This window comes from Anolis carolinensis, chromosome 3, assembly GCF_035594765.1.
Source record: "Anolis carolinensis isolate JA03-04 chromosome 3, rAnoCar3.1.pri, whole genome shotgun sequence".
NCBI classification, from domain to species: domain Eukaryota; kingdom Metazoa; phylum Chordata; class Lepidosauria; order Squamata; family Dactyloidae; genus Anolis; species Anolis carolinensis.
The window spans coordinates 263403105-263417721 of NC_085843.1; the positions used below are offsets into that span (position 1 = coordinate 263403105).

At 42.3% G+C, this 14617-nt stretch overlaps 1 protein-coding gene across 4 annotated transcripts in view; it reads right to left on the reverse strand.

Annotated features, from left to right (window-relative positions):
* ift80 (intraflagellar transport 80) overlaps window positions 1-14617 on the reverse strand; it is a 97793-nt gene that overhangs the window by 63387 nt on the left and 19789 nt on the right. For all 4 annotated transcript variants that reach the window (XR_010005028.1, XM_062977511.1, XM_062977512.1 and 1 more), the window contains exons 4-5: window positions 9498-9608; window positions 7572-7640 (exon numbers count right to left, since the gene is read on the reverse strand). Coding sequence is in view for 3 of the 4 variants with exons in the window: in XM_062977511.1 (XP_062833581.1) it covers window positions 7572-7640; window positions 9498-9608 (180 nt within the window). In the remaining variant the exon portion in view is untranslated. The remainder of the gene's footprint in view (window positions 1-7571; window positions 7641-9497; window positions 9609-14617) is intronic.

Sequence of the window (14617 nt, forward strand, 5' to 3'; positions counted from 1 at the left end):
GTTCAGTCCGGGTTCTCAAAGCAGGAGATGGCGTCCGTCAGAAAGACGACGGAAGGTCAAGGTCTCAGCACAGGAAAGTACACAAGTCTTCAGGGAAGCGTCCCACACACACACGGATCCCAAGCGTTTGCCCAGATTACCTTGCCTGACGCAATTTGCAATTGCTCCCAAGCCCCATTTTATGCCAGTTACAAATCTTCATCACTGTCAGCTGTCCTCCTTAACCCGGGCGTTTCCTCATCACTTTCCTCGTCAGAGCTGGAACACCTCTGACTACGCCCAACAGCATCTCCAGCTGTGGACCCCGTCCCATCCCTCCAGCTAAGCCATGGGTCTAATCCTGAAGGTCCCCATTCATCTTCTGTCCCATCATGGCCAGTGGCCCCCAATTCCTCCCTTACCCGAGTCCAATCCATCTCATCCTCCTCTGAGCTAACCAGCCCCTCCTCCATTCTCTCCGTAAACCCTTCGAAAGATTCTTCGTCAGATGGTGCTGCAAATATGTCTCGCAGTCTTTTTCTCTCTCGCTCCTCGAGAGTATCTGACTCCCGAGGAGTCTTACGCCCACGTCTGTCAGTAACAGAGCCATGAGGCTCAATCATAACACTATCCCCTCTCACAAAGGCCTCCTCCCCCGATGGCGGAGAAGTGGCAGTGATACCCTCCGCTATAGCACCACGACGACTAGAGGTATCAAGTTTCAACAGCGAACGATGAAAGACTGGATGGACCTTTAAACTAGACGGTAAACGCAAACGAAACGCAACGGAAGAAATCTTTTTAACGATAGGAAAGGGACCCAAATACCGAGGCGCAAACTTTCCCCCAGCCTGTTTAATATGTTTGGAAGATAACCACACCAAATCCCCTTCTTCCAACTCCTCCCCTGCCTGCCTGTGGCGGTCAGCCTGAGTCTTCTGCGTTGCCTTAGCTTCCAACAGTAAGCGACGGGCAACATCATGCAATGCAGCCATTTCCGTAGAGCGGTACACAGGGTCCGAAGAGACCACATTGGTCGACGGCGCCACACCTCCCCGTGGGTGAAAACCATAAGTTAGCTCAAACGGCGTATGCTGACTAGATGTGTGCACCGCATTGTTGTAAGCAAATTCCGCCACCGGTAGCCACTTCACCCAAGCCGTGGGTTGATCTAAACAAAAACAACGCAGGTATTGCTCTAAGAGCCCATTAACCCGTTCCGACTGTCCATCCGTTTGCGGATGAAAGGCTGAAGAAACGTTTAACTTAGTCCCCAAGCACTCATGGAAATGTTTCCAAAAGCGTGACACAAATTGCGGAGCCCTATCTGAAATAATCACCTCGGGTGCTCCGTGCAAACGATAGATGTGCTTAGTAAATAGTAAGGCCAACGTAGGGGCCGCCGGAATGGTTGAACAAGGAATAAAATGAGCCAGTTTACTAAATAAATCCACCACCACCCAAATACAAGTATAACCCCCAGACTTAGGCAAATCTGAAATGAAATCCATGGAAATGATTTGCCATGGCCTGTCCGGAACAGGTAAAGACGACAACAACCCTCTAGGGCGCCCAACAGGCGTCTTACTCTGCTGGCAAACGGCGCAGCTGTCACAAAAGCGCAAAATGTCTTGCCGCATCTTTGGCCACCAATAGCTCCTGGTAATGAGCTGCACGGTCTTGAATCTGCCAAAGTGCCCAGCCATGGGTTCGTCATGGTGGGCTCTAATCACCTCCAACCTGAGGGCCCCCACTGGTACGTAGACCTGCCCCCTGCGTACCAATACTCCGTCTTGATCTTGTAGATGCGGCAGTATGGTACGGTTACCTGCTGAGAGCAGCATCAGTTGCTCCTGTGTCCACACATCATCCCTCTGAGCCTCAAGGATCTGGTCATGTAACCCGAGCTCATTATCTACAACACACAGAGAGGCAGTAGGCAAGATGGTCTGACATACAACCTGCTCATTGGTCTTAAACTCCGGCTTGCGGGATAAAGCATCGGCCCGCAAGTTTGCCTTCCCCTCTACGAACTGCACCTTGAAGTTAAACCTGGAGAAAAACAAAGCCCATCGGATTTGACGCTGGTTTAACTTCTTTGCTGTTTGCAAGTGCTCTAAATTCTTGTGATCAGATCTGACCACGATCTGGTGCCGTGCCCCTTCAAGCCAGTGCCGCCACACCTCAAACGCCACCTTAATCGCCAACAACTCCTTCTCCCATATGGTATAGTTCTGCTCGAAGGGTGTTAGTTGCCGCGAGTAAAATCCACAGGGACGCAAGGTCCCTGAGGAATCCTTCTGAGACAATACAGCCCCCAACGCGTAGCTAGAAGCGTCCGCTTCTACCACGAACGGTTTGTCAACATCAGGATGGGTTAGTATGTTGTCCGATTGAAAACTAGACTTAAGTTGTAGAAACGCCTCGTGAGCTTCCCGCCCCCACACAAATGGCTGTTTCTTGCGCAGAAGCTGCGTCAAAGGTACCGTGAGCTTTGCAAAATTCGGAATAAACTCCCGGTAGTAATTAGCAAAACCTAAGAACCTTTGTACATCCTTCTTAGTTTTCAGCTCCTGCCATGAGTTGACGGCGTCAACCTTATGTGGGTCCATTTTAAGTTCCCTACCTGACACTACATGACCTAGGAACTCCACTTCAGGCACATGAAAGACGCATTTGGAAGCCTTGGCGAAAAGCCCATTAGCCCGCAGTCGGTGCAGAACCTGCTTGACATGTTGACGATGTTCTTTCTCGTCCTTAGAAAAAATCAAGATATCATCCAAATAAATCACTAAAAATTGGTCAATTAGGTCCCTGAACACATCGTTCATGAACCTCTGGAAGACCGCAGGAGCATTACAAAGCCCAAAAGGCATGACTCGGAACTCGTGGCATCCGAAACACGTGTTAAATGCCGTCTTCCATTCATCCCCTTCCCGTATACGGATTAAGTTATAGGCCCCCCGCAGGTCAAGCTTGGTAAAGACCTTAGCCCCTTGCACCCTTGATAACAGTTCCGAGATTAAAGGGAGCGGGTACCTATCCCGAATGGTGTATTTGTTTAGGATCCGATAGTCGCAGACCAGCCTAAGTTCCCCAGTCTTTTTGGCTACAAAGAATACTGGTGCCGCAGTTGGAGAACTAGATGGGCGAATAAACCCCTTGGCTAAATTTTCATCTAGAAACTCCCGCAAAGCTTGCCTTTCCGGTACAGTCAAGGCATACAGCCTCCCTGCTGGCAGTTTCGCACCTTCTGCCAACTTGATGGCGCAATCATATGGCCTGTGCGGTGGTAATTTGTCCGCTTCTCTTTTACAAAATACATCAGAGAACTCCCCATACTCAGCAGGCACTCCCTCCATATCAGCATGAGTAACGTTTAGAGTGCAACAATCCTGCCTCTTTAAGATCACTTTACGTGTTGCCCAATCCACTTGTGGGTTTACTACAGCTAGCCAATCCATCCCCAGGATCACATCATATCGAGGCAAGCTCGTAATATCCCACACAAACGTTCCCGTTACTCCCTGCACCTCCCACGTTACTGCTGAGGTTTCCTGGTTAACCACCCCAGTCTCCAGCAGTCTCCCATCTGCTCCTTCCACCCACACGTCGCATGCCTTGCGCACTTTAGGAATGCCATGCTTCTTAGCAAACTCAATATCTACATAGGAGACTGTAGCTCCTGAGTCCAGCAGTGCCAGAGTAGAAACAAGTTCCCTTCCCCCAACAGATAATGTAATGGGTACGAAAACATGCTTCCTCCCCTCAGTTGACTGCTTGAGGAGCCCTAGTGCGTTGGACTCACGTCGCACTAGGGCTGGCCTTTTCCCGAAAGCTGGGAAGGTTTCACATTACAATTTTTGGCAAAATGCCCAGCATTCCCACAGTACAAACACAACCCCAGCTGCCTCCTACGGCTCTTTTCCTCTGTAGACAGCTTTTTAAAGACCCCGAGCTCCATGGGCTCTTCCCCCATCACCACAGGTGCCCTGGTTACATGCATGGGTGGCGCACACATTGCTTTTGAGTGTTTACGAGCCTCGAACCTTGCGTCTAAACGCAGCACCTTAGCTACTAAGGCGTCCCAGCTTTCAGCCGGCTCCAAGCGTGCTAATTCATCCTGGAGCATATCACTTAACCCGGCAGTAAATAAAAGCATGAATGCATTTTCCCCCCAATCCAGCTGGTGGCGATACAGGTTAAACTTATTTAAGTAATCCAAAACAGTCCCCTTTCCCTGTTTCAACCGATACAGAGCCCACCCAGCGTTCTCCGTGCGGAGAGGATCCCCAAAAGTATCAGTTAACAACTTTTTGAAATTATTCAAATTGTCCTTGACTGGGTCATTTCCCAAAATTAAATTAGTGGCCCATTGTCCTGCGGGACCGGTCAACAAACTCAAAATAAAAGCCACCTTGCTAGTGTCAGTAGGAAAAGCATGAGCACTGAGCTGGGAAAAATAAAGCTCCACTTGTGCCAAAAAGGTTGGCAACTTGCACCTGGTTCCGTCAAAGCGTTCAGGAGTCAAAACATGTCCTTTCACAGCAAAAGCTGTTTGGCTTACGGTAAAGGCCGTTTGCAATTGGTCTACTTTGGCTCTTAACTCATCCATCGTCTTCCTGACGGGTTTATTGCTGCAATAAACTTTTTATGGGCGTCGGGCAATCTGTCAAGGACAGAACGCCACAAGATTCAAAGTAACAGAGTTTATTAGATTACAGAACTCAAAAATGCCCGTAAAAACACAAGGGCCAGGCAATTTTTGCCTTTAGGAGCAAAAAGGGGACAAAAGTAAATGTTCAAAAGATAAACCGGATTAAACCGGAGTTTAATCCGGGTAAAAACAAACTGCTTGCTTCAGCCTAGGTATTAACAGAACGAAAGCCAAGGAACAAAAGATACAAAGAATGCAACTAATTGGCAGCAGATTCCTCTCTGCTGCCAGCACTGTGCTTAGAGTAACTTGCGTCGCTCCCACACACACACAGTAGACAGGATCTCCAACACGAGCAATTCAGCCAAGGATTGTAGAAGTAGAGTAGACCAGTTCCGTTCCGTAGATCAAAGCCAGAAGCAGACGTTTGTAGTTTTTCCAAGTCCAAGAAGGGGGGAAGACAAGCCGTGGTCAGTTCAGTCCGGGTTCTCAAAGCAGGAGATGGCGTCCGTCAGAAAGACGACGGAAGGTCAAGGTCTCAGCACAGGAAAGTACACAAGTCTTCAGGGAAGCGTCCCACACACACACGGATCCCAAGCGTTTGCCCAGATTACCTTGCCTGACGCAATTTGCAATTGCTCCCAAGCCCCATTTTATGCCAGTTACAAATCTTCATCACTGTCAGCTGTCCTCCTTAACCCGGGCGTTTCCTCATCACTTTCCTCGTCAGAGCTGGAACACCTCTGACTACGCCCAACAGCATCTCCAGCTGTGGACCCCGTCCCATCCCTCCAGCTAAGCCATGGGTCTAATCCTGAAGGTCCCCATTCATCTTCTGTCCCATCATGGCCAGTGGCCCCCAATTCCTCCCTTACCCGAGTCCAATCCATCTCATCCTCCTCTGAGCTAACCAGCCCCTCCTCCATTCTCTCCGTAAACCCTTCGAAAGATTCTTCGTCAGATGGTGCTGCAAATATGTCTCGCAGTCTTTTTCTCTCTCGCTCCTCGAGAGTATCTGACTCCCGAGGAGTCTTACGCCCACGTCTGTCAGTAACAGAGCCATGAGGCTCAATCATAACACATATGGTTAATTCAGTTTAGGCCACTTCCAGAGTACTTAGGTAAGAGAAAGGGTTCAGAGGGAAGAACAGCTGAATATTGTGTTCTGTATGTGTTTGTGTGATAGGGGTGGGATAGAATACCCTAACATTCTGGTTTGATTCAGATGACCTGCTACATAGACATTTTCCATTTTGTTGCATGTTTGTTCATGTGCTTTGATAAATGGGACATCTCAGTGGCTTACACTCAGAAAGTGTGCAATTTTCAGTTATGTTTTCACATAGGGAGAAAAAGAGGGCAACATAACCCCTTGAGTTATGGCAACTAATTTTTGTACCAATTGGAACCTTCAGAATTCTGCTGCTGTGTCCCAGCACACCAAATTTGTATAATGTTGTGATTTTCAGTACGTGGCCATTCTTTGGAGTTGACAATGCATCTACATTTATTATGCACAGAAACTGGAAAACACAGTATTGTGAAACAGCAAAATTGCATACTTAAAAAACATGAAACGCGTTTATCATGATAATGGGCCAAATTGCCAAACTGTGCAGTTCTTCTGCTTAAAGGCGCATGTGTTAGGACTAACAGACACTGTGTGAGAATGTTCTCCGTTAAGGAGGTTTTTGGCCCTCGGTTTGCAAGATATGAGCATGGCTGTTGATTACAACGTGGCTTGGAGTTTAGGGTTTCTCCAAGTTGAAATTGACTTGATGGCAATTAACAACAAGAATAATCCTGGCCACAGCAGACATGTTAAAGGTGAGTACAAGTCCAAGTTCAAAAGGGAAAAGTAAAAAGAAGAAATGCAGATAGATTTTTCAATGATTTTCTTTCATATAAAAGAGTTTGGAAAAAGAAAGTGAGCTAAATAGGAATAAATGATTTTATCTTCCTGATGCATAAGATTTAGTAAGATTGCCCTCTCTTAACTGACTTTTCATTCACCCTACCTGAGCAAAAGCAGAAGAATGACCTATTCAGACATTGCACTTTTCTGTATAAGAAAAGAGGTCAAATTTCTGTGGAAGACCCCCTTTAGATCTCTTCTTTTTATGGATTGTCCTTTCAGATGTTATTGGCTGTAACTCTCAACAGCCCTAGTTAACATAGCTAATGATAAATGCTACTATATCAGGCTGAAATGTTGGAAAATGTCCTTTAACTGGTTTGTGAAAAACTAAATATACTATGTGTTTGTATAGCTGAGGCTTCAGTGTTCCCATTTTAATGCTGGTTGTGCTTTTTCACAGACTTAAATATTGGCACTTCTGAAAAGTATTGTGGTGGCTTCACTTCAGTGTACCCAAGGTAGAGTGGAAAACTTTCAAACAGGTTCATAAACTTTTCTAGCCGATAAATACTTGTGTTACTCCAATCTTCATTTTTTAAATTTCTGGACTTCAGAATCCTATAACTAAAATGAGCTTGAAAATGTGCTGCTAATAGTATGTATTTAAAACTCAAATGCAGAGAATCGGTGTTACTAAAATGCTTATAGCTGGAAACAAAAACAATGGTTTGGGGAAGAAGTCTAATCTTTATATTGAAAAAGACAAATACATTACTTGAATGATTTCTATTTTATGTATTGTCGAAGGCTTTCATTTCTATTTTATGTCTGGAATTTGTTGAATAGCAAATTTGTCAACCAGCTGCATATTACTCTTCTTAAGGAACAACATTCTATAGGCCTTGGAATTCTTAAAAACCCCAAAAATATTAGAACCATCTATTTAACTATCTACTTCTTTCATATGTTGTAATTTGAAATACAAGGCCACTGAGGAGTGAATTGATCTTGATGATGTATTTAAACAGATTTGAAAAGGTGTATTGAAGCATATACACATAAGGAAATTCAACTTACCTTGTTGCGCCAAAGTTGATCTCAGCATTCCACTCTTGGACCATATTTTTATTTGCCCGTCTTCACCAACTGCAACAAAAGACCATTCATAAATTTATTTTCAAGTGAGGGAACTGCATTCTTAACTCTCAGATCTTTTAGTGCTGTACAAAGTTAACTTTACATGCAAAAATCAATGTAACTAATAAACATGTTTTCTGAGGAAGCACAGGATCATATTCTCATTAATCCGGAATTCCTATGCCACTACAATACAGCAAACCCCGAATTACAAACATCTGACTTACAAACGTTATAATTACAAATGGGGGTGAGACAGCAGGAAGTGAGAGAAATCTATCCTTAGGAAGGGAAATTTACTCCTGAAAGAGTTATCATGGAGACAAGTGTCTCCACTGAAGCTTTATCACCAATCCTTTTTTCCACAACAAGCCAAATTTTTCAAAATCATTACAGGAACAGAAGGTAAGGTGAAATCTTCTGAACATTGGCACAAGCAGCAAATTAAATATCACAGGTGTGTTAACATGCATGTGTGCGTACATGCATGTGCGTGTGCACACACACTCCTTTGGTTGGTGTTACATTTTATTTATTTATTTACAGCATTTATATTCCGCCCTTCTCACCCCAAAGGAAACTCAGGGCGGATCACAATGTAGACATGAAAAGCAAACATTCAATGCCTTACTAACATAGAGAAATAGACAGAGACAGAGTTGCAGCTGGCTACTTAACCAGATGCGCCACAGCTGTACCTGTTCTGACTTACAAAAAAATTCAACTTAAGAACAAACCTACAGAACCTATCTTGTTCATACCTTGGTACTGCCTTTTCACCCATATATAATAGTTACACCTGCTTTTTGGGTCCCCAAAATTGCTTTTCCCCCTTCCCTCACATAATTGTCGCTGCTTTGATTAATTGTGCCAATTTACTGCTAGCAGATGACCTGTATACAGTGTAGCTAGGGGAGGAAGACTCCAGGCTTTCCTCATCACTTGACTTACTTTACCAATGGCAGCTTTACCTACTGTATACAGTATACATAGCACAGAAAAGACTCCAGGCCTACCTCATCATGTGACTTACTGAACTGTACAAACAACTTCACCTGTGTGTTTGCTCCCCTTGCAGCTATGGCTTTTCACTGGGCCAGCACTGTCACTCTCTACAACCCAGTGCTCTTGGACTCAGCCCAGTGAAGAGTCATTGTTGCAAGGGGAATTGGTGTGCAGGTGAAGCTGTTATCTGTATAGTGAAGTAAGTCACATGATGAGAGAAGCCTGGAGTCTTTCACACCCGAACTAGACTGTATACTGCAGGCAAAGCTGCCATTAGTACAGTACATAATACCAACACAATTATTTTTCCTAAGAACACTGGTTACATGTAGAATAAAGCACAGATGTACTTTTATATTTAAACACTGATTCCTTAGAAGGTACATACTTACTTTGGTGCAGTGGGATTAAATTATGGTGGTCTTAAAATTATATGTACCCAACCAAGTTTCAGAAAAACATACCTAGAAGCATTCCAGTCAATTGTCAATAATTGTGCAGCATAACAGACACAAATATGAATATACCATAACAAACAACTATTAGCGTAGCTGCTGCCTAGCCACACAACTGAATGTTAGCATAATATGAGAGAATGTAGGAACACGTCCTTCATATTTCTGGTCCCAAGGTTGTATGAGTAAAAACACGTTCATAAAACCTTGGTTCCATGAGATGCATCCAACCTTAGATCACACTAATACTCTATCTTGCATGTCTGGATCATACTGGACTGTTTTTATTAACTGAACATAATTTGCTTCTATTCTTTCTTATACTTTAAAAGTGAATCCATTCTACTTTTGAAGATATAGTTTGAGGTAATGAAGTTTTACTTCATTTTTAAAAAAATCTTCTTACCTGTAACAAGTGCTGTTCCTTCATAATTCCATCGTCCTGCAAGAACAGCTCCACAGTGGGCTTCAACACTTTTTTCAACTCTTCCCGTTTTGGAAATCAAATGAAACTTACCTATATGAATTTCAGATTGTCATATTAGAAATATATTTTATTTCTTAAAGCTCAAAAACAGTTTATTTTTTCTCTAATTCCTTGATCACCTCCCAATAAGTTCTTCTAGCCATAAATAACCCCTCTGTTTAATCTCATGTAGACCAGTACTTAAAACACTTCCCCAAATTATCAGACAGTATTACTCTTATCCAACTGGAATTATTGATACTTAAACGTCCGTTACATTAAGGGGGTAAGTTAATGAGAATAACGTAAGCCCAACTGAAATCTGGGCAAGAGCCTGTGTCAACAGTATACCTGGCAACTATTCCCATAATGTTCCTATATGTAATCCAAGTTCAATGTTCTTTCCTATTACTATCACTTTCATCTTTTGCATGAAAGTAGTATTTCAAAATGTTTCTACCACATGGCACCTGAATCTTTTACTGCATGGATCATACTGTTAGAACAAAACATGCTAATACCATGCAGTCACTGCAAGTATTTTAATACTATTCTAAGTCATGTTAATCATAGATGTTCAAAAGTAATCCATTATTTAGCTTTATACTTCTTCTAGAGTATTTAGTAGTTATGTAACATTTCTTCACATATTCTGATATAAAATTCTCTCAACATAACAATAAGGTTTTTTTAAAGGAAACATCATACAGATATAGGTCCCAAGAAGCTGTAATAAAAAGAAAACAGCATCTAGTAGCATGCCATGTTTACACAAAGTTATAAAAGGAATTCTTTATAGCAGCTTCCAGTTGGTCAAAACTCTGATGGAAAGCTTTATCTGGATCCAAGCCCCATTCTGGGTCCAGTTTTAATTACACTGGTATCCTGTTAGCAATGGTTAACATGTATGTTTAAGTCTAGGGTCACCCACTAAAAATATACCATAGGAATCACAGACTAGAGAAATAAACTGAACAAAAGCATCACCAAGCACCAGGAAAAAAAATCCAGTCAAAAGCTAACTGTCAGGGAACAAACTGAACTTCTCAAGTGAAGGAATTCAGAAGTCTGGACATCTCAGCCAAGACAAGAAATACTCTCAAAACTTCTTGTCTTCTCCATCTAAAACTGACTGAAATCCCATTTCTGAATTGTTACTGTGACAAGCTATGACCAACTTTATCTTGTTTACAAAAAGGTACAATTTGTTTATACTTATTTTTGTCAATATTTCTGACTTCTAGAAAAGTGATTTACTTCACTCTTTTCAAAATCATATAAAGTTTTGTGTATAGAAAATAATGCCTAGTCTGTGAGAAAGGTTAGTCCCAATAAGAAAATATTTTTCAAATATGATTGCTTCTTATAAATGATATGAGCTTTTTCTCACTGTAGTGTACAAAACTCCTCCAGTCACAAAAGTCATATATGATATTTCTGGGCCCACTCCCGGAATCTTTTGCTGAGAAAAATGTCACTCCTATCACGAAATAAAGAGTTTGTCTTTAAAAGTTCTACAACATTGTAAAATCTTCTAAGGAGATCTCTTTTCTCTAACTGGGAGCAGCATTTGCAAGGCAAGTGTGAGAATAGTTAGATACAGCTGCATTTGGTTATAGGTTCTACATCTCTGCTTTAAACAAAGAGTAGGTATTCATAGGAACTGATCACTGCTGCTGTTGTTTCAAGAGAAAGACAAATGATAGAAGTCTTAAAGAAGATTTGAATCCTAGTGGAATTGGGATAGTTGTACTAGGGCAGTAATGGCGAACTTTTCAGAGACAGAGTGCCCAAACTGGCAGTAGGTGGGTGGTTGGACACTCGGGGGTGGCGAGCGGAGGCCTGGGGGAGCAGAGGGGAGTGAGCAAGCAGGGGCAAGTGACCAAGCGGGTGAGCAACAGGGGGATGGGCAAGCAGGGGGAGGGCGAGCAAGCGATGGCACACATGCCAGGAGAGTGAGTGCTGTGTGTCCCTTCTGACACCCATGCCACAGGTTTGCCACCGCTGTACTGGGGCAAACAGGGTAATAAGAATCGACGTAACTAAAGAAAGGAGGTCTCATCCATACTGGTGAAAATGATTTTGCCTAAGAAAATATTGCATCACAGAAACAAGAATTATAGTGTTCAATTTCAGAACAATGCCACAAAATTCTAGATTAAAATGATAAGCATGGGAAAGAGACCAAGCCTAAAAAGCTAGTCTAGAGCAGCAGAATTCCAACTGTGAAAGACAACTAAACAGTTTGTCACATATGCAGTACAAATGATAAACAGTGACTAAATAAACAATTATCATGGGGTTCAGACAGTTGCTACATGTCACTTAATTCATGGTGCTGGCTGTGAAGATTATTTAAACAAATACATGTTCAAAACTCATTTACTCTGGGAGCATTAGTAAAAGTATTTTTTTAAAATTACTCTTGCAGGCCAGATTTAAAAAGTGAAACGTTTGACCATATGCTTTGTTCATAATATTGCGTGGAACAGAATGTAAAGGGATTCAGTTTCAACCTTAAATTAATTCTCAGTTTTATAAAATACTGCTCCCTTCTTCTTGTTTTTATTATTTAATGAAACCATAAACTGTTCTCAAAGTTGAAGCTGTTTGCAGTTCTGGAAAGCATTCAAATAAGAGATTAGTGGCTGATTCAAGTACAGCATGTACAGAACCATGTCTGTTGTATTCATTTGCTACCACAGAGCTCTTAAATATTCTGCTCTGATTTTAATGATTAGTTATCAGTATGTATTTTTTTAAAGGATGGCTACAGACTGTACTTAATTAATCATTAAAGTTGTAACCAAGTATTTCAGGCAATAAAAACATTTAATATTCTCACAAATTCAAGTTTTTCCTAACAGCTTTACATAGATCAAATATATAAAACACACAAATGACAAAATGTAGCTCAATATATACTATATACACTTACACAGAAGTAAGTCTGAGTTCATGGGACTTAATTCCAAGTAAATGTCTAACTGAAACCCACTGCTCAGTGAAAAAAACTTTCAAGTAATAGAAAGAAGTGTTGACCCTGTTCACAGATTAAAGTGAAGCACAACCTTTTAATGTATGCTGCTGTATGTAGTGGAATATGAAACTGATGAGTTCCAGAAAAAAGAAACCCTCTCCCCCCAAAATTCTACATAGAACCAAAAGTGCCATTCTGTCTAGTTTTCCACCAAATGTTGGAATTGTGAAGACTTCAGCAGTCTATTGATTATAATGTGGATCTTTATAGTATGACCTCTTTTTGCTTGTCCCTTGATTATCACAGTAGGTCTGCATTTGTGTAGCTCAGGGATGTGGAAGGTGTGGCCTACAGCACATTTTTCAGCTCTTTTGTGGCTCAACAAACCTTGCCTGCAGCCACCCTCCAATTTGCTGACAAAAACATTGAAAAACTTATGCAAATTATTCTGCTACAAATTTGTCTCCTACAAACACATGGCTATTTGACTTTCCTCTTTCCTAGTACATTCAAAGCCCACAAAAACTGCAACAAACAGAAGCATTTCTATCAACCTTCAGAAATGAAAGTGGCATCACATCAGGTGAGCCATACAACCCAATGTGAGGGAGATATAACAACAACAACAACAACAACAACAACGTATTACCCGCTTCTCCCTGTAACTCGAGGCAGGATACAACATCATTAAAAGAAGAGATACAACAGAGTCAAAATACAAGATAAAATCCATTGATGAAATGTAGATTAAAATTCAAAAACTTAAAATTGGCCGGGTAGGCCTGCCGGAAAAGATGGGTCCTCAATTGTGTCTTAAATTCCGACAGCTGATCTAGCTGTTGAAACTCTTCTGGCAAGTCATTCCACAGTCTTGGGGCAGATGATGAAAAGGTAATCTGGGTGATTGCCACCAGTCGGGTTCTGGCAGGCTGAAGTAGATGCCCCACAGAGGGCTTAAGTGTGCAGGATGGGTTGTATGGGAGAAGGTGATCCTGTTGGTAACCTGTAGGGCTTTAAAAGGTCAAAACCAACATTTCGTTCTTTGCCCAGAAACTTATTGACAACCAGTGGAGTGACTTCAGTATAAGCGTAGTATGCTCACTCCTAGATGTTCCTGTGACCAATATGGCTGCTGTGTTTTGAACTGGCATTTCTGAACTTGATACAGAGGTAGCCCAATGCAAAGTGCATTGCAGAAGTCAAACCTTGAGGTTAGCGGATGCACTACCATTTTTAGGTCCTCAAATTCTTAAGAAACATCGTAGTTGGTTTATCAGCCAAAGCTGATAACAAGCACTCCTAACCACTGAATCTACATGGGCTGACATTTGGAGTGACAAATCCAGGAGCACTCCCAAACTGCAAACACAGTCTTATAGGGGGAGTGTAACACCATCCAGAACTGGTTGACACACCTCCATTCCTAGGTTAGGACTCTTGATGGCAAATACCTCTATCTTGTCTGGATTCAGTTTCAATTTGTTTTTCCTCATCCAGCCCATTACCTCTTCCAGGCATTTATTCAGAGGAGACATGCTATCCTTAACTGAGGCTATTTTTGAAGGCATTGAGAAATATATTTGGGTATCATTAGCATACTGATAACACTCCGCCTCATGCCTATGGATGATGTCTCCCAGCAGTTTCATGAAACTGGGATAGAATGGCACCCATACATCAGCTTTTTTGAGGAGCAGCTATCCTCAAGCACCACTGTCTGGAATCTGCTATGACTGGAACCACTGCAGCACAGTGTCTGATTCCCAAACCCCAAAGCATACCAGAAGAATACTATGGTCAGTCTTATCGAAAACTGCTGAGAGATCTAAAAGCACTAACAAGGACACACACCCCTTGTCAGATATCCACTAAGGCAACCATAGCAGTCTCAACTCTGCATCCTGCTTTGGAGCTTGTTTGAAATGAATCAAGGAAGTGTGTGTCATTTAAGGCTTCCAGGAGCTAGAGAGCAACTGCCTTTTTAATCGCTTTTCCAAAAAAAGGAAGATTAGACATCAGGCTGTAGTCATTAAGGTCCAGGGGATCTAGGGAAGGCATTTTCAGAAGTGGTCTAATTACT